The 24,348-nt window shown below is 37.5% G+C and overlaps 1 protein-coding gene across 1 annotated transcript in view; it reads right to left on the bottom strand.

Annotated features, from left to right (window-relative positions):
* ZRANB3 (zinc finger RANBP2-type containing 3) overlaps positions 1-24,348 on the bottom strand; it is a 201,156-nt gene that overhangs the window by 81,901 nt on the left and 94,907 nt on the right. The window contains exon 6 of the mRNA XM_056117723.1: positions 20,672-20,757. Coding sequence (XP_055973698.1) covers positions 20,672-20,757 — 86 coding nt within the window. The remainder of the gene's footprint in view (positions 1-20,671; positions 20,758-24,348) is intronic.

The following is a 24,348-nucleotide window of genomic DNA, read 5'->3' as shown; positions in this document are numbered from 1 at the left end:
CTGAAATAAATAGCGAGATGTCCTCACGAAGAACCAAACTTTAAGTTTGTTATATCTCTTACTATGCTCATACAGAATGATGTTGCTAGAATATTAGAAGTAGATTTACTACAACTATTTAAGTGGATTGTTACTGTGTTTGGCATATTGAATACGTCATGGGTAGCTTGCCAGGCTCTGCCGTGCGGGCAAGATACTCTCAGCTTTTTCTATGGCCTCAAACATGGTAGAGTGTTTAACACATCAATCTCAAACCAAGCACTGACTGTAAGTACACCAGCCTGGTCATATCACGCCCCAAACCCTCTCAGACATTTCCCACATCCTCAGACAGTAGACACTATCTTCCATTGAGCTGTTAAATATAGCAGATTCATTACCTGATGAGCTTTTTTTCTTTTGAAACTACTGGATTTCCATGAAGACATATATTTAGGGGAAAAAAAAAAAACCCAAAATACTGACCTAGTATGAAAGACAAAATCAGAGAGGAAATATTACAGGATATGTGATTTCAACAAATATTTAGAAAACGCAATGTGGGCAGATAAGCACTGGCTGACTTGGCAAAAAAAAAGGGGAGATACAATTTAAAATACATTAAATGTTGAATTTCTGCTTTAGGATTTGGGGAAGAATAGAAGTTGGAAGCACTGTGGCAGGTAGTGAAATTTCATGAATCTATTTAACTTAAGTATCAAGGACAGCTGGCCTAATAACATTTTCTATTGTGACAAACCAAAAGCTACTTCCAGAAAATTAACAATTAGCTTCCAAAGACTCAAACGATAGAAAACTCATTAGATAGAAAATAATTAAAGAAAAAAATTCCTGTTATATTGTATCACTAATATTGGAAATTTCCCAGGAATGTATCTCAACTATAGTGAACATTCATGTTTCACACGTATGAGAACTTGGGTTTAATTCCAGAGACTAAACCAAACAAAAAAGGTTCATAAAAATTAGGGCTGGAGCACACGCTTTGCATGTGGGCAGCCTGGACTTGATTCCCGGCATTGTAAAGCTCCTTAAGCATCCCCAGGAGTGACCCCCAGAACTAAACCAGACTAGCTCCTGAGCACTGTTGGGTGAGGTCCAACCCCACTTCTCCAAATTAAGTAGCTATCAACTTTAATGGGAGATTGGTATTATTTTAGCACAAATAGGTATGAATTTGAGAAATATGAAATTTGTTAACTTTTATTTAATTTTAATAAACAGGTAGGAATAATATAAACAACTATCTATGTTCCTGTATGCAGAAACAATTGACAAGGTACAGTAGATGACTGAAAGTAAAGCATAGTATAGGAGAGTATAATAAAGTATAGTAAATGTCATCAATAAGAAACCTATTTGCTTAAAAGTAAGGCTGGAGTTAAAACTAGAAATTGAGCACCCATACGTCCCAGCAATGCCACTTCTGGGAATATATCCCAGAGGTGTGAAAAAACACAGTAGAAATGACATCTGCACCTGTATGTTTATTACAGCACTGTTCACAGTAGCCAGAATCTGGAAAAAACCCGAGTGCCCGAGAACAGATGATAGCTTAAAGAAACTCTGAAATATCTATACAATGAAATACTATGCAGCTGTGAGAAGAGATGAAATCATGAAATTCACATATAAGTGGATGAACGTGGAGAATATCATGCTAAGTTAAATGAGTCAGAAAGAGAGGGAAAGACATAGAATGAATGCAATCATTCGTGGAATCTAAAAGAGCATACTATGAGACTAACACCTAAGACAAGCAGAGATAAGGGCCAGGAGGATCACTCCACGGTTTGGAAGCTGGCCCCACATGCTGGGAGAACAGGCAGCTGGGATGGAGAAGGGACCATTAAGTAAATGATGATTGGAGGGATTCCCGGGGATGGGAGATATATGCCGAGAGTAGACCAAGGACCAAACATGATGGCCTCGTAGTATCTGTATTGCAAATCATGATGCCCCAAATTAGAGAGTAAGAAGGAATGTTCCTTTCACAGAGGCAGGGGATGGGGCGGGGGTGGCAGGAGGGGAACTGGGAAAAATGGTGGTAGAAAATGTCCATTGGTGGAGGGATGGGTGCTTGAGCATTATATGACTGAAACATAATCATGAAAGTTTATAACTGTATCTCATGGTGATCCAATAATATTTATTTTAAAAAAATGAAAAGGGCTAGAAATAATACAAGAGATGAGGCACCCTGCTTTTACCAATCCTATTTCAGTCCCTGGCATTCTGAACACCCACAGGGTCAGGAATAAACCCAGAGCAACTATTGGGTATAACCTCTGAGCACCCCAAGTAATCAAATAAAAAAAAATCACTAAGTGGGATTCAGAACATGATTTCACAGGACTGAAACACAAGATTTGCATGTGAGAGGCCAGGGTCTGATCCCAGCACCACATACATAGCCCTATGAGCATTTCCAGGACAGCCCCCAAGCACAGTGCCAAAGGTGGTCCCTGAGCAACAAGGACTAGGTTCCAAGCTATTTAAAAAAACATAAACAAATAAAAACTTAGTAAAAAAAAATTTTTTTTTTGGCTTTTTGGGTCACACCTGGCAAAGCACAGGGCTTACTCCTAGTTTTGCACTCAGGAATTACCCTGGTGGTGCTCAGGGGACCATATGGGATGCTGGGAATCGAACCCGGGTCAGCCACATGCAAGGCAAACAACCTACCCGCTGTGCTATTGCTCCAGCCCCAAAAACTTAGCAATTTTTTAAAGGTAGATAAATGAATGCTTTGCAATGTAGGTGGCCCAGGTTGAATCCTTAGCACTGCATGGTCCCTCGAGGACCACCAGAAGTGACCCCCACCCACACCCTGCCGAATCAGGAATGCTTTCTGAGCCCTTCTATAATGCCTGCAACTAAAAACAAAAAAAGAAAAATTTAAAAATGGGGAGTAGGGGTATTAGGGCATTCATATACCAGTTTCTGCTCCTATTTTCCCAGGATTCCTTCCTCAGAATCCACAGATGCTATAATCTCTTTAGATCTAAGACTGATCTAAGACTGCTTGGGTATCTGGGTCAGGTTCATTATGGGTTTAGGACTTCAAAATTTTCCAAGGGCTTTAAGACCTGTACAATGTATCAGGGGGAAAAAAAGTAAAAGACAAATTTACTGGCTCAGAATGTCAAACAATAACTGTAATAGGTTCTTTGGAAAATGGGAGTGGGCCACACCTGGCATCTTCCAAAGAAGCTATTCAAGGGCTTACTCCTGGATGTGCACTCAGGAATCACATCTGGAAATGCTTGGGGATCATATATGGTCCTGGTGTTGGCCACATGCAAGGTCACAACCAGTGTTGGCCACATGCAAGGTAAGCGTCTCACCCCCTCTTAGGACACTTGGTTTTGAAGAAATATTTTAACACTTCCAAGAGCAAGGCAATGAAAAGAATTATAGTCGAGTGTATGCTACAAAGTTTAGCCCTCAGCTTTATATGATGAAGTGTCAATTTTATTCCTATTTTATGGATGAGGAAAGAAAGCGTAGAGAGGCTGAAAAATCCGTTCAATATCTCACACGTGACAACAGTACTGGAACTGAAAACTGGCAGATTAACTTCAAAATTTTCCTTGATTAAAATCCAACTCATAAAAAAGTTGGGAACTGCGATGATTTTACTATGTTTGAGTTCAATTGTGTGTGTGAGAGAAAGGGAGATAATAGAGACACAGATGTAGATAGAGGAAAAGGAGACAGAAACAGAGAGAAGGATGTAAAAAGCAAGAAATTCTGGGACTAGGAAACATTTTTTATGTTTTGGCTTTCCTGACCTTAAATTTTTTAAATATGCAAAACAGGAAGGTGTACTAAACTGGGGAAATGGTTATGTCAACCATGGACAATCACCCAAACATCCATAAGGACTAGTTTTTTATATATATATATATATACATATATATACACACATATATATGTGTATATATATTATATATATATGGAATAAGATAAAGTTGAAGAGGTAATAAATGAAAATTGAAGTTTCAGGATAATGTGCCTGGCATAAAGGATGATGCCTATGTGTTTGAGTATGTATATGTGTATGTCTATAAAAATGACAGTAACTCCAGAAAAATCAGAAAAATCAAACTTGGTAACACTGGGGTAACATGGTAGAGACTGAAAAGGATAAGTGAGAAATGGAGTTTTCTTTGTTTATACCATTTCATTTTTATTTTAGTTTTCCTGGTTGTTTATAAGGAAAAAATGCTTTAGCCCCCTCTTTTATATAGCAGAGGTCCCAGGCTGCAGGCACCAGGAGACCCACAACCCCACCCCCCAACGGGGCCTAAATCAAATGACTGAAGCACAGGAAGAAAGTTTATTCTATTTTTGTGTCAGCTCTTTTTAAAATTAGATATTCTTTCATGTAAGTTTTTAACACTTATAATAGTAACATGAATCTAATTAGCAAAAAACAAATATGCACTGGCAATTTGCTAAAAAAAAAAAAAACAAAAAACCAACCCTTCAAAATGGGTATGTGAAAAGTTGGGACACTAGCAAGCAGGGCAGAGTGAGACCTGACAAATCTGGTTAGTTTCAGATCCTTGTTAAGACTAAAACACTTCACGATTCACGCAGAATTATAGTAAGAAATTAAATACAAGTATTTAAAATGAGAAAAAATCAATTACTACAAATCACATAATTTTTTTTTCTTTTTTTTTTTCCCTTTATTTTATTTTATTTTTTTTAAAGTTGTAGATTTACAATTTTTTGTGCTTTGGTTTCAATTATACAATGATCAGATACCCATCCCTCCACCAGTGCCCATTTTCCACCACCATGGATAATATCCCTCCCACCCCCATCCCCCCATCCCCCCTGTCTCTGTGGCAGGGAAATCCCCTGTGTTCTCTCTCTCCTTTTGGGTGTTGCAAATCACATAATTTTTTAACATTTATAAATACCACAAAGCTCCAAATCCAAACTTTTTTTCCTTTTGGGTCACACCCGGCGATGCACAGGGGTTGCTCCTGGCTCTGCACTCAGGAATTACCCCTGGCGATGCTCAGGGGACCATATGGGATACTGGGAATCGAACCCAGGTTGGCCACGTAAAAGGCAAACACCCTACCTGCTGTGCTATCATTCAAGTCCCTCCAAATCCAAACTTTTACCACTTAACTACTGGTCATATATCTATAAGGATTTTTCTCCATTCTCTGATAAGTGTACTTTCAGCAGCACTTTAATGACAATTTGATTATGCAAGCGAGTAGGATAATTAAGTTGCTACTCAAGCATAGTTGGAATAAAACTTCAACAAAAAAACTGAGTGAAATAGAAAATCCAAAAGAGAAAAACAAAATGTTAGAATAATAATACTAAAGGATCACTACATAAATAATTGGATTTTCAGAAAATAAATCACTGAAAGAGAAAAAGTTTTAAAAAAATGAATAAACAAGGTGGAGTTCATGCCCAATTCAATCAGCTAATCAGTGGCTGAATAAATAGCAGTACTCCTACATAAAAATAATGAATAAACAAGCTTCAATTCAAAATATGAAAGGCAGGGGCTGGAGTGATAGCACGTCAGGTAGGGTATTTGCCTTGCATGAGGCCAACGTGGGTTCAATTCCCAGGATCCCATATGGTCCCCTGAGCATCGCCAGGAGTAATTCCTGAGTTTAGAGCCAGGAGTAACCCCTGTGCACTGCCAGGTGTGACCCAAAAAAGCAATAAATAAATAAATAAAAGCAACTATTTAATGCTCATCATATAAATATGAAACCCAGCCACCTTTTTTGTTTGTTTGTTTTTGGGCAAAACCTGGCAATGTTCAGGGATTATTCCTGGCTCTGTACTCAGGAATTACTCCTGGCAATGCTTGAGGGACCAGTGGGATGCCAGAGATTGAACCTTGGTCTAACACATTCAAGGCAAGTGCTTTACCCATTGTACTATCTATCCAGTCCCCAATCACATTTTTAAAAATTGAAGAATAGGGCTGGAGCAATAGCACAGCAGGTAGGGTGTTTGCCTTGCACGCGGCCGACCCAGGTTCAATACCCAGCATTCCATTGAACACCACCAGGAGTAATTCCTGAGTTCATGAGCCAGGAGTAACCCATGCGCATTGTGGGTATGATCCAAAAAGAAAAAAACAAAGAAGAGTAACAGTGATGAAGATAATTGTACAAGATTCAGAATAGGAGGAAAGACAAATATATATATATATATGCAAAGGATTAAAATCAAAGTGGTAATGTGCTTCTTAATAGCAATAAAATAATGATTGTTATGTTATTTATTATTATTAACAATAGGGAATCATAGTGAAACCCTGGGACAAAAATTATTTCCAACACAAATTCTATATTGGGGGGAGAGGACAAAGGGACAGGGGTGGAGGGAAGCAGACATGCAGGTGGAGGCAGTGGGGCAGGAATATTTATGCATGAAACCCCAGCATGAACAGCTTTATAGACCAGTTCTCAGACCCTGTTGTGTTTGGCCACTTGTTATTGTCTCACCATGCTTTTTCGTATCCCACATATGAGAGAGATCATTCTGTATCTCTCTCTGAGTTTAGAGCCAGGAGTAACTCTCTGTTCACTTCTCTTCAGATGTCATTGAGAAATGAGTCCAGAAAACTAGAAATAGGCTAAAAAAACAAAAACAAAAACAACCCCCCCAAAACAAACCAAGACAAATATGTAGAAACATGATTTCAGAAGAGTCCTAGAAATGACTTAGGTTAAAGATGGTGCCTTGTTAGCATGACCCTATGAATTCAGTCTCACTATCTATCCTCCAATGCTGAGCATGGATGGTCCTGCTATCTGGGACTCTGATATCACACAGAGTGATCTATGGCACATAGTCAGATGTGTGTGGGCACTATGGGTTAAGGGAATCCAATCAGTAAGTGTGACCCCTGATCAGCACTATATCCAGAATGCGCACCAATAAATGAGTAAGACCCAAGCATCACTGCAACCAAAATCTGGTGAGTACCATGGTGTAGGGGGTAAGCACGGTAACCAGATGTACAAGCCCTTTGAATGCAACCTCTGCTCAGTGCAGCAACACCCACAGGGAAACGGGGTGAGAAATGAGATCCTGAAATTTCTTGTTATATTGATAGCAAGGAAGCAAAGACTGTTAAGATTGTTTTAAAGGACCACATGAAATTAGCCCATCCAATTTATCACAGGTGGCACCGTCTGGCATCAATGAAGAGTAAGTGAAGATGGTTGAAAAAACCTGAGCAAGGCCCAGGGCTATGGCTCAGTGGCAAAACATCTCACTGGCAGGCATAAAGCTCTGAGTTTTATGCCAAGTATGAACCCAGCAGCCTTGGTGTTTGTGAATCACAGTACCAGCACAGCAACAAAAATGTGTGATAACTCTACTGCAACCAAGTGTTATCTCTTGATTGCAATCCCTGTGCTGCAACCAAGCCTCCGCAAACAGTGCAATCAAATGTATAGGTACTGCAACTGAACTGAAACCAAGTGAGCAATCCTACATCATAGCAGCAAGAAGGAAAAAAGGGGAAAACATGACTTAAAAAACTGGGGACACTGGTGCTGGGAAATGTACACTGGTAGTGGGATGGGTGTTGGAATACTGTATGACTGAAACCTAATAATGAACAGCTTTGTAAGAGTCTATCTCACAGTTATTCAATAAAAAAATCTTAAAAAACAAACCCAAAACAAAGAAGGGACCCAACGGATAGTACGGTAGTATGGCACTTGCCTTGCATACAACAACCGGAGTGTGGATCCCTGGCATCCCATATGGTATTCTGAGTCTGCCAGGAGTGAGTCCTGAACGCAGATCCAGGAATAACCCCTAAGCATTGCAGGTATCACCCCAAAACCAAATAAAAAAAGGGAAAAGAAAGAAAAAAAGTCCTTGCATCTCAACAAACATGGTGACAACTATTAAAAAGTAATAAACTGACAAATCATAAAAAAGAAATTGTTAAGAATTAATTATGCCCTGAGACTAGAAACTTCATGGAAAGGAAAATATCCTTATTCACTGATTATGAGGAAGAGTTAATATTGTAATTATAAAAAATGGTAAAACCTCCCCAGATGATTTCAGATTCAACCTAAGTATCTATCAAAATCCCAGCTGGTGTCTTTGCAGAAATTCACAAGCAGATCCTAAAATTTAGATGAAGATTTACAGAAGACAGAATAGCCAAAACAATCTGAAAAAGAACAAAGCTGAAAGATTTATACTTGCTAATTTCAACATTAAAAACTCATACATACTATTAGAAAATGCTAGCAGAATAATTGTTTTCTAAATTTATTATGAAAAAAGGAAAAATTAGGCATCTACCCTGCTTTTGCTGACCAAACTGAAGCAACAGAGCCTCCAAATAGTGGGTTAGAGGTTGTCTTCCTTTTAGAGGTATTTTAACTAATACATGAAAGAAAAATGTTAGAATATCATCATTTGGCAATGCTGAATGATTTCAAAAATCTTATTCCAAGTATGACAGTCGCTAACAATCACAGAACAATAAGCATTAGTTATCAAGGGCGTCCTCATGGACAATACAACCACCCTATAAAAGTAAATTGCCCCAAATTGAAGAATTAAAGTCTCAAGGCATAAATATTAATATAGAAATAAACAAAAAACACATGGAAATGAAGGCACCAAAATTCAGGTAACAATTTAATTTATTCAACAAATTAAATAAAACAAGAGATAGAGGAGAAACCATGAGAGCAAGAGAAATTTAAGAGATGCCTATCATTTGTAATGTGTAAATCTTATCTGGGTCCTGATTAAATAATATGGGGAGAAATATCTAAAAAATCTGTAAAGTTAAGATATTCACAAGATAACTGGAAATGTAAATATTTACTGGAGTTTTAATGACAGGAATGGATTACTTTTATTTCTTAGGTATTGTCATTGGATTATAATCATTCTTTAGACGTGTCCCCAACTTAGTGATAGCTAAGTGAAATATTTTACAGATCAAATATGAAGTCTTGCTTTAAAATAATATGGAGCAGGGGAGTTACAGAAATAAAGTTAAATACAAGAGCAATCCTGAGTTGATAAATTCTGAAGCTGATTAAGAGAAGATGGCAAGGAGTTTGATTACACTATTCTATGGACTTTTGTATATATTGAAGATCCAAAATAAATTAAAAGTCATGCAATTCGGGAATCTGCTAATCCAAAAATGCAGAATGGGAAAGAAAATTCAAGATGAGAGTTCTGCATTATGTCTAAAGAAAAACCAGGCCAGATTGGCTAGAACAGAAGGCTGTAGGAGGGAGGCCACCAGGAAAAAAGAAAAAAGAAAAAGATTACTTCACGTGTTTGTAAGACCTTTTGGAAGCTGACAGATCTGTTGGAATCTCTGAGCAAAAAAAAAAAAACAGTGATGGAAATATAGAAACCAAAGGAGAAAAGGAAATAAAGGTGACTTACAAAGAGTTAGCTTACTAATACTAGAGAATAGTATCAATTTATTCAATCCATTTATTTAATTACTTAGTCACATAAAGACAGACATTGAATTACTAAAGTAATTCAAATATTGGAAAAAGAATGGAAAAAGTGGGTCTAAGGGCCATTTTAATTACTGCTCTTTCAAATTTAATATTGATATTTGGACAAGTGATTTAACCTTTCCAAATCTCAGTTTTATTTATCTTTAAAATAAATACAACACTATCAACTTCATAAGACCTTGAAAGAATTAAAGACTACTTTTGCTTTGCTTTGATACTATACTGCTGTACTCAGGGCTTACTGCTGGCTCTGTGCTTAGGGATCACTCCTGAACATGCTTGGGGATCATATGTGTTGAACTAGGCTAAGCCACGTGCAAGTTAAGGCAAGTGTCTTAGCCTCTGTACTATCTCTTTGGCTCAAAGACACTACTTTTGTAATACATCGCACAGTATCGTATTTATAACGTGTAATATCTAGTAGCAAATTAAAAATGCTATACGTCCACTACCAGGATAGAAAGATATCCTAAAAATAGTGATTAATACAAAAAATTACAGAAGAGTAGATATAATATGAACTGATTAAGACAAATTTGGTTATCCATCTATCTATCCCTTTATACTCAAGAAGTGTAACTAGAGGAAAAGGAATCAAAACACATTAATGATGGTTATCTTGGGACAAAGATATTTCAGTTGATTTTTACTTAACTAGAATTTTTCTCCTTTGGTTACTTGAATACGTATAAGTCATTCTAAAAATATATTTTAATACCTATATTTATATTATTATAAATAACTATATATTATTAAAAATAAAGGTAATTAGACAACTAACAAAGACAATGTTAAGGCATGAGACAAGGTGATACTACATGAAATTAGAGGAAAGCATTACATGCAGGTAACTTTTATATCATGTATAAATTAGGTATATGAACAAGAGTAGAAATTTTAAAGTGAAACAATTTTCTTCTAGTAGGATTGTAATATTTTTACATTTTTTGTTTTTATGTGTTATATTTTTATCTTATTGTTACACACACAAAAATATGCACAAAATATTAACACACAATAGCCCAAAGGCTACCTCTCTATTAAATTTTACTACTAACACTAGTTTTGTCCTCTGAGGCCACAAAGATAAAAGTCTAATTTGTTTGAAACATGACAGATTTTTAAATATTTAAAGATCTGTCCCCTTTAGGTTTTCTCTTTTTAAAATTCCTACAGGCTTTGTAAGATCAAGCTCTATGTCTTATTCATCTTTATACTGCCAGCAGCTCTGAAATAATGTCTTAAATATAGTAACTCATCAATAATAGGCATTTGTAGAACTGAATATGAGCATTCCTCTCATTATTTTGGTCCCCCTTTCCCAGACAGGTTTTCATTTGTCATCAGGATTCATGAAAAGTGACAGTTAACTCCCTCTCAGTCATACTCCTTGTCTCCATTGACCTTCTACAATCTTCTCAGACTATCTCACTGTCCTGGTTGTAACTGATTCGGAGAAAAGGATCTACCTGATAAATTTTGCCCTTCCTCTCTCTACTACCTCCACTCTTCTCTCCTATTTGTTCCTCTTGTCTCAGTATATCATTATCTCATCAGATCTTTCAACCAACTGACTGTTCACTTTCATCATACCAACATGAGCCTTCCTGTCTTCACTTCCTACCCCACCTTGTTCTGAAATCAAGTGCATACATTAGCTTTGTTCTTAGCAAAACAGCATAATTTCCTTCCTCCCACATTCTTGCCTTACAAGCTGGTGAAAAAGAAAAAAAACCTCAGATGAATTCAGCTAGGAACCTTTTCCAAGCTGCTACCCATGCTGCTTGGAGCCGCTAGTTTAGAGAAGATTCCACTACAGATCTCAAATTACTGATCCCAAATGGTTAATCCTGCTACCATGTCCACCACACAAATCTTGTTATTTCATTCCCCTGGTGCCTATCTGGCAAAATTTCACACCATGTCAATATTCATCAAAAGTAAACCTCCACTTTTTTATTTCTCTGAACATATGCGTGACCTTCTATCTCACAGAGGGAAAAAAAACAAGTCAGCACATAAAATTCCTCCAACTTCATGCCACCCCAGAAATGATGGTATATCTTCAATAATATTATTTAGGTATAAAAAGGATAAAATTTTAAATTAAATTTTTTTTTTTTTTTTGCTTTTTGGGTCACACCTGGCGATGCACAGGGGTTACTCCTGGTTCTGCATTTCAGAGTTACTCCTGGCGGTGCTCAGGGGACCATATGGGATGCTGGGAATCGAACCCGGGTTGACCGCGTGCAAGGCAGACGCCCTACCCGCTGTGCTATCTCTCCAGCCCCTAAAATTTTAAATTTAAAATAATAAAATTAATGTATAAAATACTGTCTTGTACTACTATCTGTGCAAATAATATAAATCTATTTTAATATACATATACTTTTCATGGAAAAATATTATATATATAATTACCTAAAGGAGGGGAACAAAGGGGAATAGAAGACGTACATACTCTTCCATAGGTTTATGATTTTAAACCATGTGAAAATGTTCTCCAAAAATCAATAAAAGAAGAGGAGCAGGAGAGATAGAACAGAACTTCAGGCACCTTTTAAAATTTTTAAAAGTTAAAAAAGAACAAACTTGGAGGCTGGGGAAATGGCTCAATGACTTGCTACGGTAGAAACATGAGACTTGGGTTTAATCTCTGGCACAAGAATCAAAGAAAAAGGGCAAAGAAATCAGTAAGTCTAACGATACTTTAAATTCCTCTCATGCTTTCCACTCACACACTGCAGAGGCAAAGGGAAGGAGGAATGAGCCGTTGCTGTTTAATGAGTGTGGAGCACCAACAGATTAGGATGATGGAAAGTTCTGGAGATAGATAGTGTTGTGATGGTTGCACAATGATGTAATGTGCTTGAAGTTACTGAGCTGAATATTTAAAAACACCCGCACACAAACCCCAAATCCCACAAGTGGTGAGGCTTATGGTCTTATAAAAGAGGCATGAAGTTGCACTCTAAAACTTGCACAGTAAACCTATGAGGAAATCAGTTGTATTTTTCTTTTGGGGGCTCAGGTTTGGACCACACCTGGCTGTGCCGGGGCTACACTTTACTCTCCTCAAGGTGCTCAGAGGACCATATGCGGTGATGGTAATCGAAAAAGGATTGGCACCATGCCAAGCTTAACTTCTGGTACAATACATATCTTTTTAGGGCTGGAGCAATAGCACAGCGGGTAGGGCGTTCGCCTTACAAGCGGCCAACATGGCCGACCCGAGTTCGATTCCTCCGCCCCTCTCGGAGAGCCGGGCAAGCTACCGAGAGTATTCGATATGCCAGACACAGTAACAACAAAGTCTCCAATGGAGATGTTACTGGGCCCGCTCGAGCAAATCGACGATCAACGGGAGGGCCTTTAACCTTTTACCTTTTACATATCTTTTTAAACCACAACACTGATAACTAAAAACTAAACAGTCTTCAGTACCCTCTTACTGCGATTGTCATGGATACACTATATATAAATGATTATAAATGATGCCTACCTGAATTCCATATTGTCTTGAGACCCTTTTCTACTAGCTCAAAAATATTCTGCTCTACTGGGCTTGTTAGTTCTTCAAAGGCTTAGCAGTCTCTTATTCTGTGTCTGAGAACATGGAATTCCTTTTCCTGGAATGCAAATCGCTTACTCATAGGAATCTTCTGTCTTCTGTGACCTGACTAGTTCACTCTACCAAACTCTGCCATAGTACTCTTAGTTTCCCTTTTATGACACTATCACAACAGTAATGATCTAGTTAGTGTCTGATTTGAAAACTCAGTGAAAGCTGTGACCATATGGGTCTTGCTCCCTGATTCGTAAGATGTGTGGCATATGGCATGTTGTATAATAGGCACCCTATAAATATTTAAAATAAATGGATTATTCAAAATTAAATCATACTCCAAATGTATTCTAATAATGAGTGGAATAGAACTGTCCTTTATAGTGATATAAAGTAATTCATTTTGATGAATGTGTCCTAATATTTATTTTTATCTGTTGTAAGATAGTTGGCTTCAATTTAGACTAAGGTTATTCAAAATCAGAAGTCTTTTGAACTAAATTACAGATAATAGGTAAGAATTTCTCAAAATCCTTCCACACAAAGCCGACTTTCCAACCACAAGTGCAGACTTTTTCCTATTAATCTTTATCTAATTACTTTTCAAACTTATCTCTGCCATCAATATATGAACTATTTCTCTCAGATTTAAGCCATTTGCAAATGGAACAGAACTGACCCTTATTTAGATATGAATGAGGACATTAAATTTGAGAGTACTGAGGATAGAGGACAGGGTAATTCCATAAGAGACATTTCTTGAAGCTGACAAAGACCTTTTAATTAACACTTTGGAAGAATGGCTATAAACAGCTTTACTACGTATTAACACCCAGCATCTTCCTGCTAATAAAAATTTAGACAAATTTCTTTCACAGAGGGTGAAGTGACAAAAAATATCACCAGTATACTCCAGTGAAGAAAATTTGAAATTTTTATAAATAACAATGAAGATATTGTGGGATATTTCCCCCACTCCTGACAGTGCTGGGTTTTGAACTCAGAACCTCACAAATGCAAGGCTAGGTTCTCTACCAGTAAGACCCAATCCTGGCCCACTTTTCTTTCTTTTTTTTCAAATTAAAGAAATCCACTGTCTCAAAAATTTTTGACTGTTTTGGAGTATTCTTAACTTTGCAGCATTTTATCAAGACAAATACTTCTTCCCACATCAGGTCTCTTAAAGGTGGCTAATGATAATAGGAGATAGGACAGGACAGTATATATGTCCTCTCTTTCTAAATGAAAGACCAATGATTAAAGTTGCTAATTCTTAAGTCTTTTTTCTGCAATTAAAAATGGGAGATGGGGGTTGGGGGGAGAATTCAGATTCAGGGGAAGCCATCTGACCTAAACAGGTATGTTGCATACAAAACTGAGGGACCAGGTGTTCTATGAAGTCTTTTCGAGTGCTCCCGCTCACAAATGGATATGCTGCATTCTCCAAGTCATATGTGTATTTATAGTGTCTTCTAAATATGACCCAGCAAAGTGAATGATGTAAGAGATTTAGAAACATGTTATGGTTGAGAAAAATGGTCTGTTCTTCTCAGATCATGCCAGGTAGGTGGTTACCTACACCACAACTGTTGATAGATATTTCCATTAGTAAATTTTTGTTTGCAATTACTTCTATGCTCAATAAATTTTATAAAAGCAAAGTTAGATTTTTGCTCAAGCTTCATTTCACTTTATTTTGAATACAGTCCTGACATTTCAGATATAAAATATGGGTCTAGAACTGAATAACTAACCATAATTTGCTTTAGCAAAATTATAGTGTGAAAATCACACCTTCATAGAATCAAAACATTATGGAATAAAATTTAGCATTCCGCAGACTAACTTAAAATGCCAGAAAGTGCCTTATTCTGAATCAGAGTGCTGAGAACCCATGGTGCTTTCAAGGTGAAAAAAGTAAAGGAATAACAAACTTTTGAAATGGAATCTGGGGGCAAAATGTCCTGTGAGGGCATAATAACAATTTTTAAACAGTTTTTTCTAAAATACAGGAAACAACATACAATCTTACAAATCACAAAGCATTTCAAGAAAAAATTTTCTTTGAAACAGACTATGCATTAATAAAGAAAAAAGAGACTAATGTCATGACTCTTGTCATGTGACTTTCTTGTCAAGAAATGAAAAAAAAAGTTTCCAAACATAAATCCAGTAAATATGTCTGGTTTATTTAAAAAAAATTCTGGAATTTGTAGTCTATAAGAATTGTGCCTAGTGGTTTCTCAACAAAGTCTTGTATCTCACCCATTTATAATTACATCTTAAAAACTACTAGTGGGCTGGAGATAATAAAGGCTATTTTTGCATATTGTTGACCATAGTTTGATTCCAGTGAAGTGTAGCTAAAAGTAAAAACAAAAAAAAATCCTGTTATTTATGTAAAGACAACTGACTTTTTCAAAGTGCCATTGTGCTACCTTAAGTTATCTTTTGTTTTGTTACACATTTTTATTTTTTGGGGGGGGTTGATAAGTTTTTTAATTTTTAATCACTGATTTACAGAGTTACAAAAGTATTCATTATTAAGTCTTAGGCATACAAAGTTCCAACATCAATCCCTTCAGCAGGGTATTAAACATTTTCAAGATAATCTTTCCAAATACATTAATATCAGATGATAGTGATAACACAATGGTAGGGTGTTTGCCTTGCACACAGCTGGCCTGGCTGAGCTGGGTTGGATTCTTCTGCCCCGCTCGGAGAGCCTGGCAAGCTACCGAGAGTATCTCACCCACAGAGCCAAGCCTGGTTAGCTACCTCTGACATATTCGATATGCCAAACACAGTAATAATAAGTCTCACAATGGAGACGTTACTGGGCCCGCTCGAGCAAATTGATGAACGATGGGAGGACAGTGCAGATAGTGATAGTAATGGTAATTTGCCCTCTTATTTCCAATTTTACCTTTTATTTTTACTTTGAGTAACTGAACTAAATATTTAGTGCCTTCAGAATAAAGGTAAATTGTGGTGACAATAAACATTCTTATCTTGGCTTTGGAGTTTCATGTAATGGTGGCTTGCATTTAAAATAAAAACAAATATATTTTATGTGAGTATACATCTAAGTACATACAGATGTACTTTAATTATATTAAAACTGGGGCCAGAAAATGGCTCAGTGATAGAGCATAGAGGCCTTGGGTTTAATCTACAACACCAGAAAACAAAAAAGTTATATTCAAGGAGTTTATCATATTATATCTTGGCATATGGAGATGATAAAATGAAGCTTTTTTGCATTACTAATATGGCTAAGGGCTGGAGCGACAGCACAGTAGTAGGGCGTTTGCCTTGCACGCAGCCAACATGGCTGACCCGAGTTCGATTCCTCCAACCCTCTCGGAGAGCCCGGCAAGCTACCAAGAGTATCTCGCCTGCATGGCAGAGCCTGGCAAGCTACCCGTGATGTATTCGATATGCCAAACACAGTAACAACAAAATCTCCAATGGAGATGTTACTGGGCCCGCTGGAGAAAATCGATGAAAAACGGGAGGACAGTGACAGTAATATGGCTAATTACATTAACCCATTCCCTAAGATTAACTCTGCTTTAATTCTAGCAGCATATGGTTATGCTTAATATAGGAAACTTCTTAGGAAGCTCTGAATTAAGCAATACTGTGTATTTCTGCACTTAATCTTAACTCGAAAAAGTTTCAGTCTTCTTATTTTCATCCAAACGTATCTAGTTTTGTATGAGTGTTAAACTGCCTTCATCTAATCTGGATGGCTCTACTTATTACTGTAATCTAGAGCAGTGCTTATCAACTTTTTTCCCAGTTGTGTCTCTCTTTCAACCTTTTATTCTATTGCACCCCAAATCCTGTGCTCTGGCTCTTCATTTATATGATTTTTGCCTGTTGCCTCCTTAAAATTTCCTGGTGATTCACAGAGGGCCATATGTCCCGAGTTGAATTACACTGATCTAGAGTCCTTTATAAGCATCACAATGCCATGATCACACAGAGTGAAGTGAGTAAAATGTAGAAAGGGGAAAAAGAAAAGTATAAATAAGCATGTATGCATGCACATATATTCGTCAGAAACACACATTAGGAAAAGCATAAAGAAAAGCCCAAAGTTGACTTTTACAATATATAAAGATTTCCAGTATACCATTAAGAAAAGAGTCAGTCTGGTTAAAGAAACTCTGGAACTTCTATACAATGGAATACTATGCAGCTGTTAGAAAAGATGACGTCATGAAATTTGCATATAAGTGGATCAACATGGAGAGTACCCATGCAAAGTGAAATGAGTCAGAAAGAGAGGGACAGACACAGAAGGACTGCACTCATATGTGAAATATAATGTGATGGAATGGGAGATTAACACCCAAGGATATTAGAGATAAGGACCAGGAAGATTGCTCTACAGCTTGGAAGCAAGTCTCACATGCTATGGGAAAAGGCAGCTCAGATAGAGAAGGGACCACCAAGTAAAGGATGCTTGGAAGTTCCACTCAGGATGGGAGATGTGTGCTGAAAGTAGACTATAGACCGAACATGATGGCCACCTAATGCCTGTATTGAAAACCACAATACCCAAAGGGAGAGACAGACTAAAAGGGAATGTGCCTGCCACACAGGCTGGGGCAGGGGGCGGGGGATGCTGGAAACATTGGTGGTGGAGAATGGGCACTGGTGGAGGGATGGGTACTTGATCATTGTATGACTGAAACGTAAGCATGAAAGTCTGTAACTTTACCTCACAGTGATTCATTTTTAAAAAATAATAAAAAAAAGAAAAGAGTCAGTGACTTAGTAGAATTGAGGATGATAAATGTAGACTACTGATAGGAAAAGAATTAATAATGACTTAAACATGCACAAAAATGTTCAACAGTATTTAGGAATATAAGATAACTATGAATTAATACTATTCCTTTTTCACATTAGCAAGGATAAGATTATAGGGGATATATCCAGTGGTGCTTAAGGCTAACAGCATTACAGCTGGCAATGGTTGGAGGTTACACTGTGCTGGTGACTAAACTCAGGGCCACACATAAACTAAGCATGTGCTTTTCCTCTTGAGGTTATTGCCCTAACTTCAAGACAAATACTGCTGATGGAAATATAAACTGGCAAAACTTCTGTAGATCATTACAAAAAGCACAAAAAAAATTCTACATTTCACAAGCAATTTTACTTCCGTAAATTGATCTCACTGATTTGTTCCAGACATTGAAATGAAATATTAAAATGGTTATCAATTATTGAGTAGTTACTATGTGATACTCACTGTTCTTTATCATAATTTGCTAGTGTCGGTATTATGATAACTCTTAGGCATGAATACTTATTATTTTTCGAGCTAAACAAAATTAAGGGTTATGAAAAGCTGCTTTTCTAAAATAAAACTTTTGGTAAACAACAGAGATAAGGGTCAAAGCCATAGTAAAGTGGGTAGGGCATCTGCCTTGTATGAGACCAACTGGGTTTAATTCCTGGGCACCCCATATAGTTGCCTGAGCCATGCCAGGGATGACTCCCGAGCACAGAGACAGGAGTAAGCCCTAAGCACTGCCAGCTGTGGTCCCAAAACAAAACAACAACAACAAAAAAACACAAATAATCTGGAAAGATGAAAGTAAAACACAGGTGGTCTGGCACCAGACTCATGTTCTTGGCTGCTACAATATACTTCCCCTCAGATAGTGCGAGGACGTTCATTTTTCGCACTGTAGACAACAGGCAGGTATACTAAACAACTGCCTATTAATAGCAGGCTGCATAATAAATTATAGCTCATCCAAACAATCAGATACACATAGCCTTTAAAGAGTTCAAATCTCTTTCAATAAGTGAAAGACTGTCAACACAAATTAGTGAAGACAGCAAACTGTAGAGAAATGCAAACATTATATTATCATGTATATAGAAAAATAAACTACTATTATGCATATAGTCATACATTTTTTCACAGTTGCTACAAAAATGATTTCTTTTTTTTATTGAATCACCATGAGATTGCATTTCAGTCATACAATGTTCCAACACCCATCCCTCCACCAGTGTAACTTCCTAGCACCAGTGTCCCCAGTTTCCCTCTCACCCCTTCAAGCCACCCCCTACCCCCGCCTGCCTCTATGGCAGGCACCTCTCTTCTCTCTCCCTCTTTCTCATTTTAGGCATTATGGTTTGCAATAGAAATGCTGAAAGGTTATCATTACATATGTTTTTTCATGCAAAGAATCTAACCAGAAGGACACAAATGGAACTGTTCACACAATTACCTTGACTGGGAAATAGAGTAGAAAGCACACTTGTATTCTATTTTAGTATAGTGTACAAGTTTATCTAGTTAATAGAAATAATCATTTTAAAAATAAGTAGCACTGCACTGTAGCACTGTCCTCCCGTTGTTCATCAATTTGCTCGAGTGGGTACCAGTAACATCTCACAACAAATTGTGAGACTTGTTGTTACTGTTTTTGGCATATCGAATACGTCACCGGTTGCTTGCCAGGCTTTGCCAGTGTGGGCGAGATACTCTCGGTAGCTTGCTGGGCTCTCCGAGAGGGGCAAAGGAATCGAACCTGGGTAAGGAGAGAAAAGTCAAAGGCTACATGCATAGACACCCAAAGATACTAGGGGGATCTCCTATATGAGAAGAAAAAAACTTTAGTATCACTTCTATTCCCAGGTCATAATGAAAGAAAGGTCACAAGAGATGCATAAGAAATGGCAGGCGCAGGAATGTGTCTCAACATATTTCACACAAGTTGGAAAAAACAACTAAGTATGAGGATAAGATCACAAAAATCTTCCTTAGTCTTGATTATTCACGTGATGCAAAGGAAAGAGGTTTTATGGGATAGGGGTCACTTGAGACCTCCCCAACTCTAACGGAGTGTCCCTGTATAGAAATAGTGAGGTCTCAAAGTAAACATCTCTGCACAGGAATATGATATCTCTGCTCCATTGGTCACCTGCCAATCTATCGCAAGGAAAAAACTGTTACCTAGATCCTCAGATAAAAACTCATTAAGCATCTGCTGAGAGCAAAGTACTGTCAGAGCACTGAGATTCCCTAACATTACAGTCCCCCAAGAGAGAACATACTTTCTGGGGATATGGAATATACCCAGGATAGCCTGAGGTCATATGTCAAAGCCACAGTACCTCCAACAGAAATGGCATGTTATCAACTTTAAGTGATTACATTTCTAGACACACCAATGTGTAAAGGCATTTAGTAGCTGTTGTCCGAGGGCATGCATTGGATAAGCGGCCATCCACTTCTCTTCCAGGCATGAGGACCACTCAGCATCTCAATGAAGACATCCATACCAACTGTGACTCTCACTGACTTCCTCTTCTAGAGAGACCCCACTAATGCTGGAACCAAAGGGACATATAGTAGAAGTAAAAATTTATAAGCTTCTAATATCTACTCCTTTAATCATACATAAGTCTTCCATAAAGCATTTACTTACAGAAACTATTGCATACATGCTACAATTTGAAAACATAGAAACAAAGAATGACTTTTAAAGCATCATGTTATGATGTGAGGATTAATGTTTATAAAAAAAAAAGTCTGTGTTACCTGACATGTGCATTACAGTATCTCTTGGCATAATCAGTCCATTTTCCAAATTTTTGTGGAAAGAGAGCTTCAATCTGCATGAAGAGCTGTAATAACACAGTGTTCTCAATCTGTCACAATAGTCTCAAGTACCATTACTATAATAAACAAACTTCACAAAATAGCAAAAAGTAAAAAATAAAATCAAATTCTTCTTTCTTAAGGCTTTGTTGCCCCATTCCCCATCCCGGAAATCCTATTCTTCAAAGATGACTGCTATGATTTTCTATACCTATAAGCATATGCATATATTTTTATCCAGAAGTAATATGAAAAAGATCATATTATACATACACAATTACAATTTGGTTCCCTAAGTCATGTCATAGACATCATGAAAATAAATACATATCTAATTTTATTAGGTTTTAAAAGTTGCAGATGTATTACAATAATAAAGCCCCTTAAAAGGCTGCATAACAATTCATTATTACATCATTTCATCCTCTATACTGTAAATTTAAAAGTCTTCTGTTAGGGAAGTATACACTATGTCTAGCTGCTGAGCAGTTACAGAAACTTCCAAGTTTGTGTGTGCTTATATTTATATACATATGTGGGTGTATGTATTATATTATATATATGGATCTCTATCTATCCACCCTACCTGCCAGTTACTCATTACATTTCCAGTAGATGGCTTTGTACAATTTTTTTTTTTTTTTTTTTGCTTTTTGGGTCACACCTGGCGATTCACAGGGGTTACTCCTGGCTCTGCACTCAGGAGTTACTCCTGGCGGTGCTCAGGGGACCATATGGGATGCTGGGAATAGAACCCGAGTTGGCCGCGTGCAAGGCAAACGCCCTACCCGCTGTGCTATCTCTCCAGCCCCATGTACAATATTTTTTAAAAAACAAAACTGGTAGGTTTAAGAAATAAAACTTTTTAGAGTTTAACATGTTACCATGTTATACTGTAAAAAGTTCCAATTTACACTCTCATCAACATAATTATAATCGTTATTTTTTTTCTTTTTGGGTCACACCTGGCAGTGGTCTGGCTCTATCATGAGGAATTACTCTTGGTGGTGCTTAGGGGACAACATGGGACACTGGGAATTGAACCCATGCCAGCTATGTGCAAGGCAAGTGCCCTATCCGCTATACTATAACTCTTTTCATTTTTTTATCTTCTCATTTTTATAACTTTAATAAATGGCACATACTAATTTCTCAGTGTTATTTTAGTATACCTTTTCAAAATAGCAAATTCATCCAAATGCAATTCATGTATCATTTGACCATTCCCATGTTTAAAGTGTACAATTTGGTGCTGTTTTGTATGTTCACAAAGATGTGCCTTCTTCATCACTATCTATTTTGGAATATGTTTATTATTACAACAAGAAAAAAACAACAACAAGGGCATTTGCCTCGCCTACAGTCTACACGATCTAATCCCTGGCATCCCATATGGTCCCAGAAGTAGCGCCATAAGTAATTCCTGCATACAGAGTCAGGAGTAACCCGAGCATTGCCGGGTGTGACCCTAAACGCAATAAAATAAAATAAAATAAAAAAATTTTAAAAAAAGTGGGACGGGGAAATTCAAAATTATAAATATTTTTTGAGATTGAAAAAAAAACGAAGAGAAAACATGAAAAGCAGTGGAAGCGGTACTTAGAGGTTAATTTATATTATTTAAATTTATGCTAGGAAAGGAATCAATTAACCACAAAAATCTCTCAAGATACCTGATTCCATTTGGGCTGAGCCCTCGGGGCAATCTGGGTGGGGAGGGGGTGCAGCTGCTACCCAAACAAAGCCTGGGGAGCTGCTCCCACACCCCAGAGTCCCCTACATTCCTCTGGCTGGATTATACCACCTCAGGAATGAGTTCCCACAGACCCAAATCTGTCGAAAAATTCAGGCACATGGGTCTTTGAGACTGAAAACTCCTTATCATCTCAGAAATAGGAAGATTTATAAGGGATTAATGTAAAACTGCATGTTAATAAATTAAACTAATTACTAGGAAGATACAACATACCAAAACTGACTTAAGAAAAAAAAGATAATCTGAACAAATATATATTCAATAAATAGAATGGACTGTTAATTTGGGCTACAGAGATAGCACTTAATAGATTATTTAAAAAACTACACAGAAAGGGGCTGCAGTGATACTATAGCAAGCAGGGCACTTGCCATGCAACATGGCTGACCCAAGTTTGATCGCCAGCACCCAGAGAGTCCATTTAGATGGTCAGGAGTGATCCCTAAGCACAGAGCCAGGAGTATGCCCTGAGCACCTCAGAGTGTGACCTCAAAACAAAACAAAACAAACTGAAAAATCTACGTAGAAGGGAAAGCTCGGGCCCAGATGACTTCACCATTGAATTTCATCAAATATTTTAAAAAGTAATCACTTAACATAAGTGATTAAGTGAAAATGTGTGTATATGTATTTTTATTTAAAAAGTAATAATGTTTCATAAATTCTTTCAAAAAAAGAGGAAGCGAAGAAACATTTCCCAACTCATTCTATGAAACAATCACGGCATTCTTAGCAAAATCAAAGATATAAAGACAACTATAGATGGATATCTTAAGACTAAAAAAACAATCATGGGGCTGCAGTGATAGTACAGTGGATATGGTGTTTGCCTTGCACAGGGAGGATCCTGATTCGATCTCCAGCATCTCATACGGTTCCCTTAGCATCGCCAGGAACAATTTTTGAGTGCAGAGCCAGAAGTAATTCCCGAGCATCGTTAAGTGTGATCCAAAAAGAAACAAACAAACAAAACAAAAATACCCCCCCCCCAAAAAAAAACAAATTATAGAAATAACTCACTAGTAAAGGTAAAGGTAAAGGCCCTCCCGTTGATCGTCGATTTGCTCGAGCGGGCCCAGTAACGTCTCCATTGGAGACTTTGTTGTTACTGTGTTTGGCATATCGAATACATCACGGGGAGCTTGCCAGGCTCTGCCGTGCGGGCGAGATACTCTCGGTAGCTTGCCGGGCTCTCCGAGAGGGGCGGAGGAATCGAACTTGGGTCGGCCACGTTGGCTGCGTGCAAGGCAAACGCCCTACCACTGTGCTATCGCTCCAGCCCAACTCACTAGTAATATTTCTATATTTTGGGTTTGGGGTTTTAGGTGGCTGAGTATATGGTGGTCATCCCTTATTAAATTACCTATCCCTATACAACTTAGAAATTTATGTAGAAATGGTGTGACTCTCCGTAGTGTATACCCAGAATTTGGCTCCTTGAGAAGGTGCTCTTCTAGTAAAATGCTTCTCACTTAGAAGTGCTTTCTCTCTCTCAAACATGCCTACACTCAGACTCACTGAGTTTGTCCTCTGGTTTTTACTGAACTGCCTGCCTTACCTAGCAATGCTATTTTTTAGGTTATACCTGCACTCTGATTCTTTAGTGTGCACTATACTTCAATAAAATGACTTTTCTGTACTTTAGTTCCTTGACTTGCTCTGGAATTCTTTTCTGTGGCAGAGGCATTAGCTTTAGCCCCTGACCAGACTTTTCTTACACTTGAAAAGACTATTAAGAAAAAAATTTATTAGCGATATTTTCAGAGAAGATAATTAACAGATATATAAAATTTATATTGTGAAAACAACAAAGTACTATTGAAAAATAATCACAGTTCTACACAAACCAAAAGAAATATTC

This window comes from Sorex fumeus, unplaced genomic scaffold (genome assembly GCF_029834395.1).
Source record: "Sorex fumeus unplaced genomic scaffold, SorFum_2.1 ptg000035l, whole genome shotgun sequence".
Lineage (NCBI taxonomy): Eukaryota > Metazoa > Chordata > Mammalia > Eulipotyphla > Soricidae > Sorex > Sorex fumeus.
This window is presented reverse-complemented; position numbering and strand designations above follow the sequence as displayed.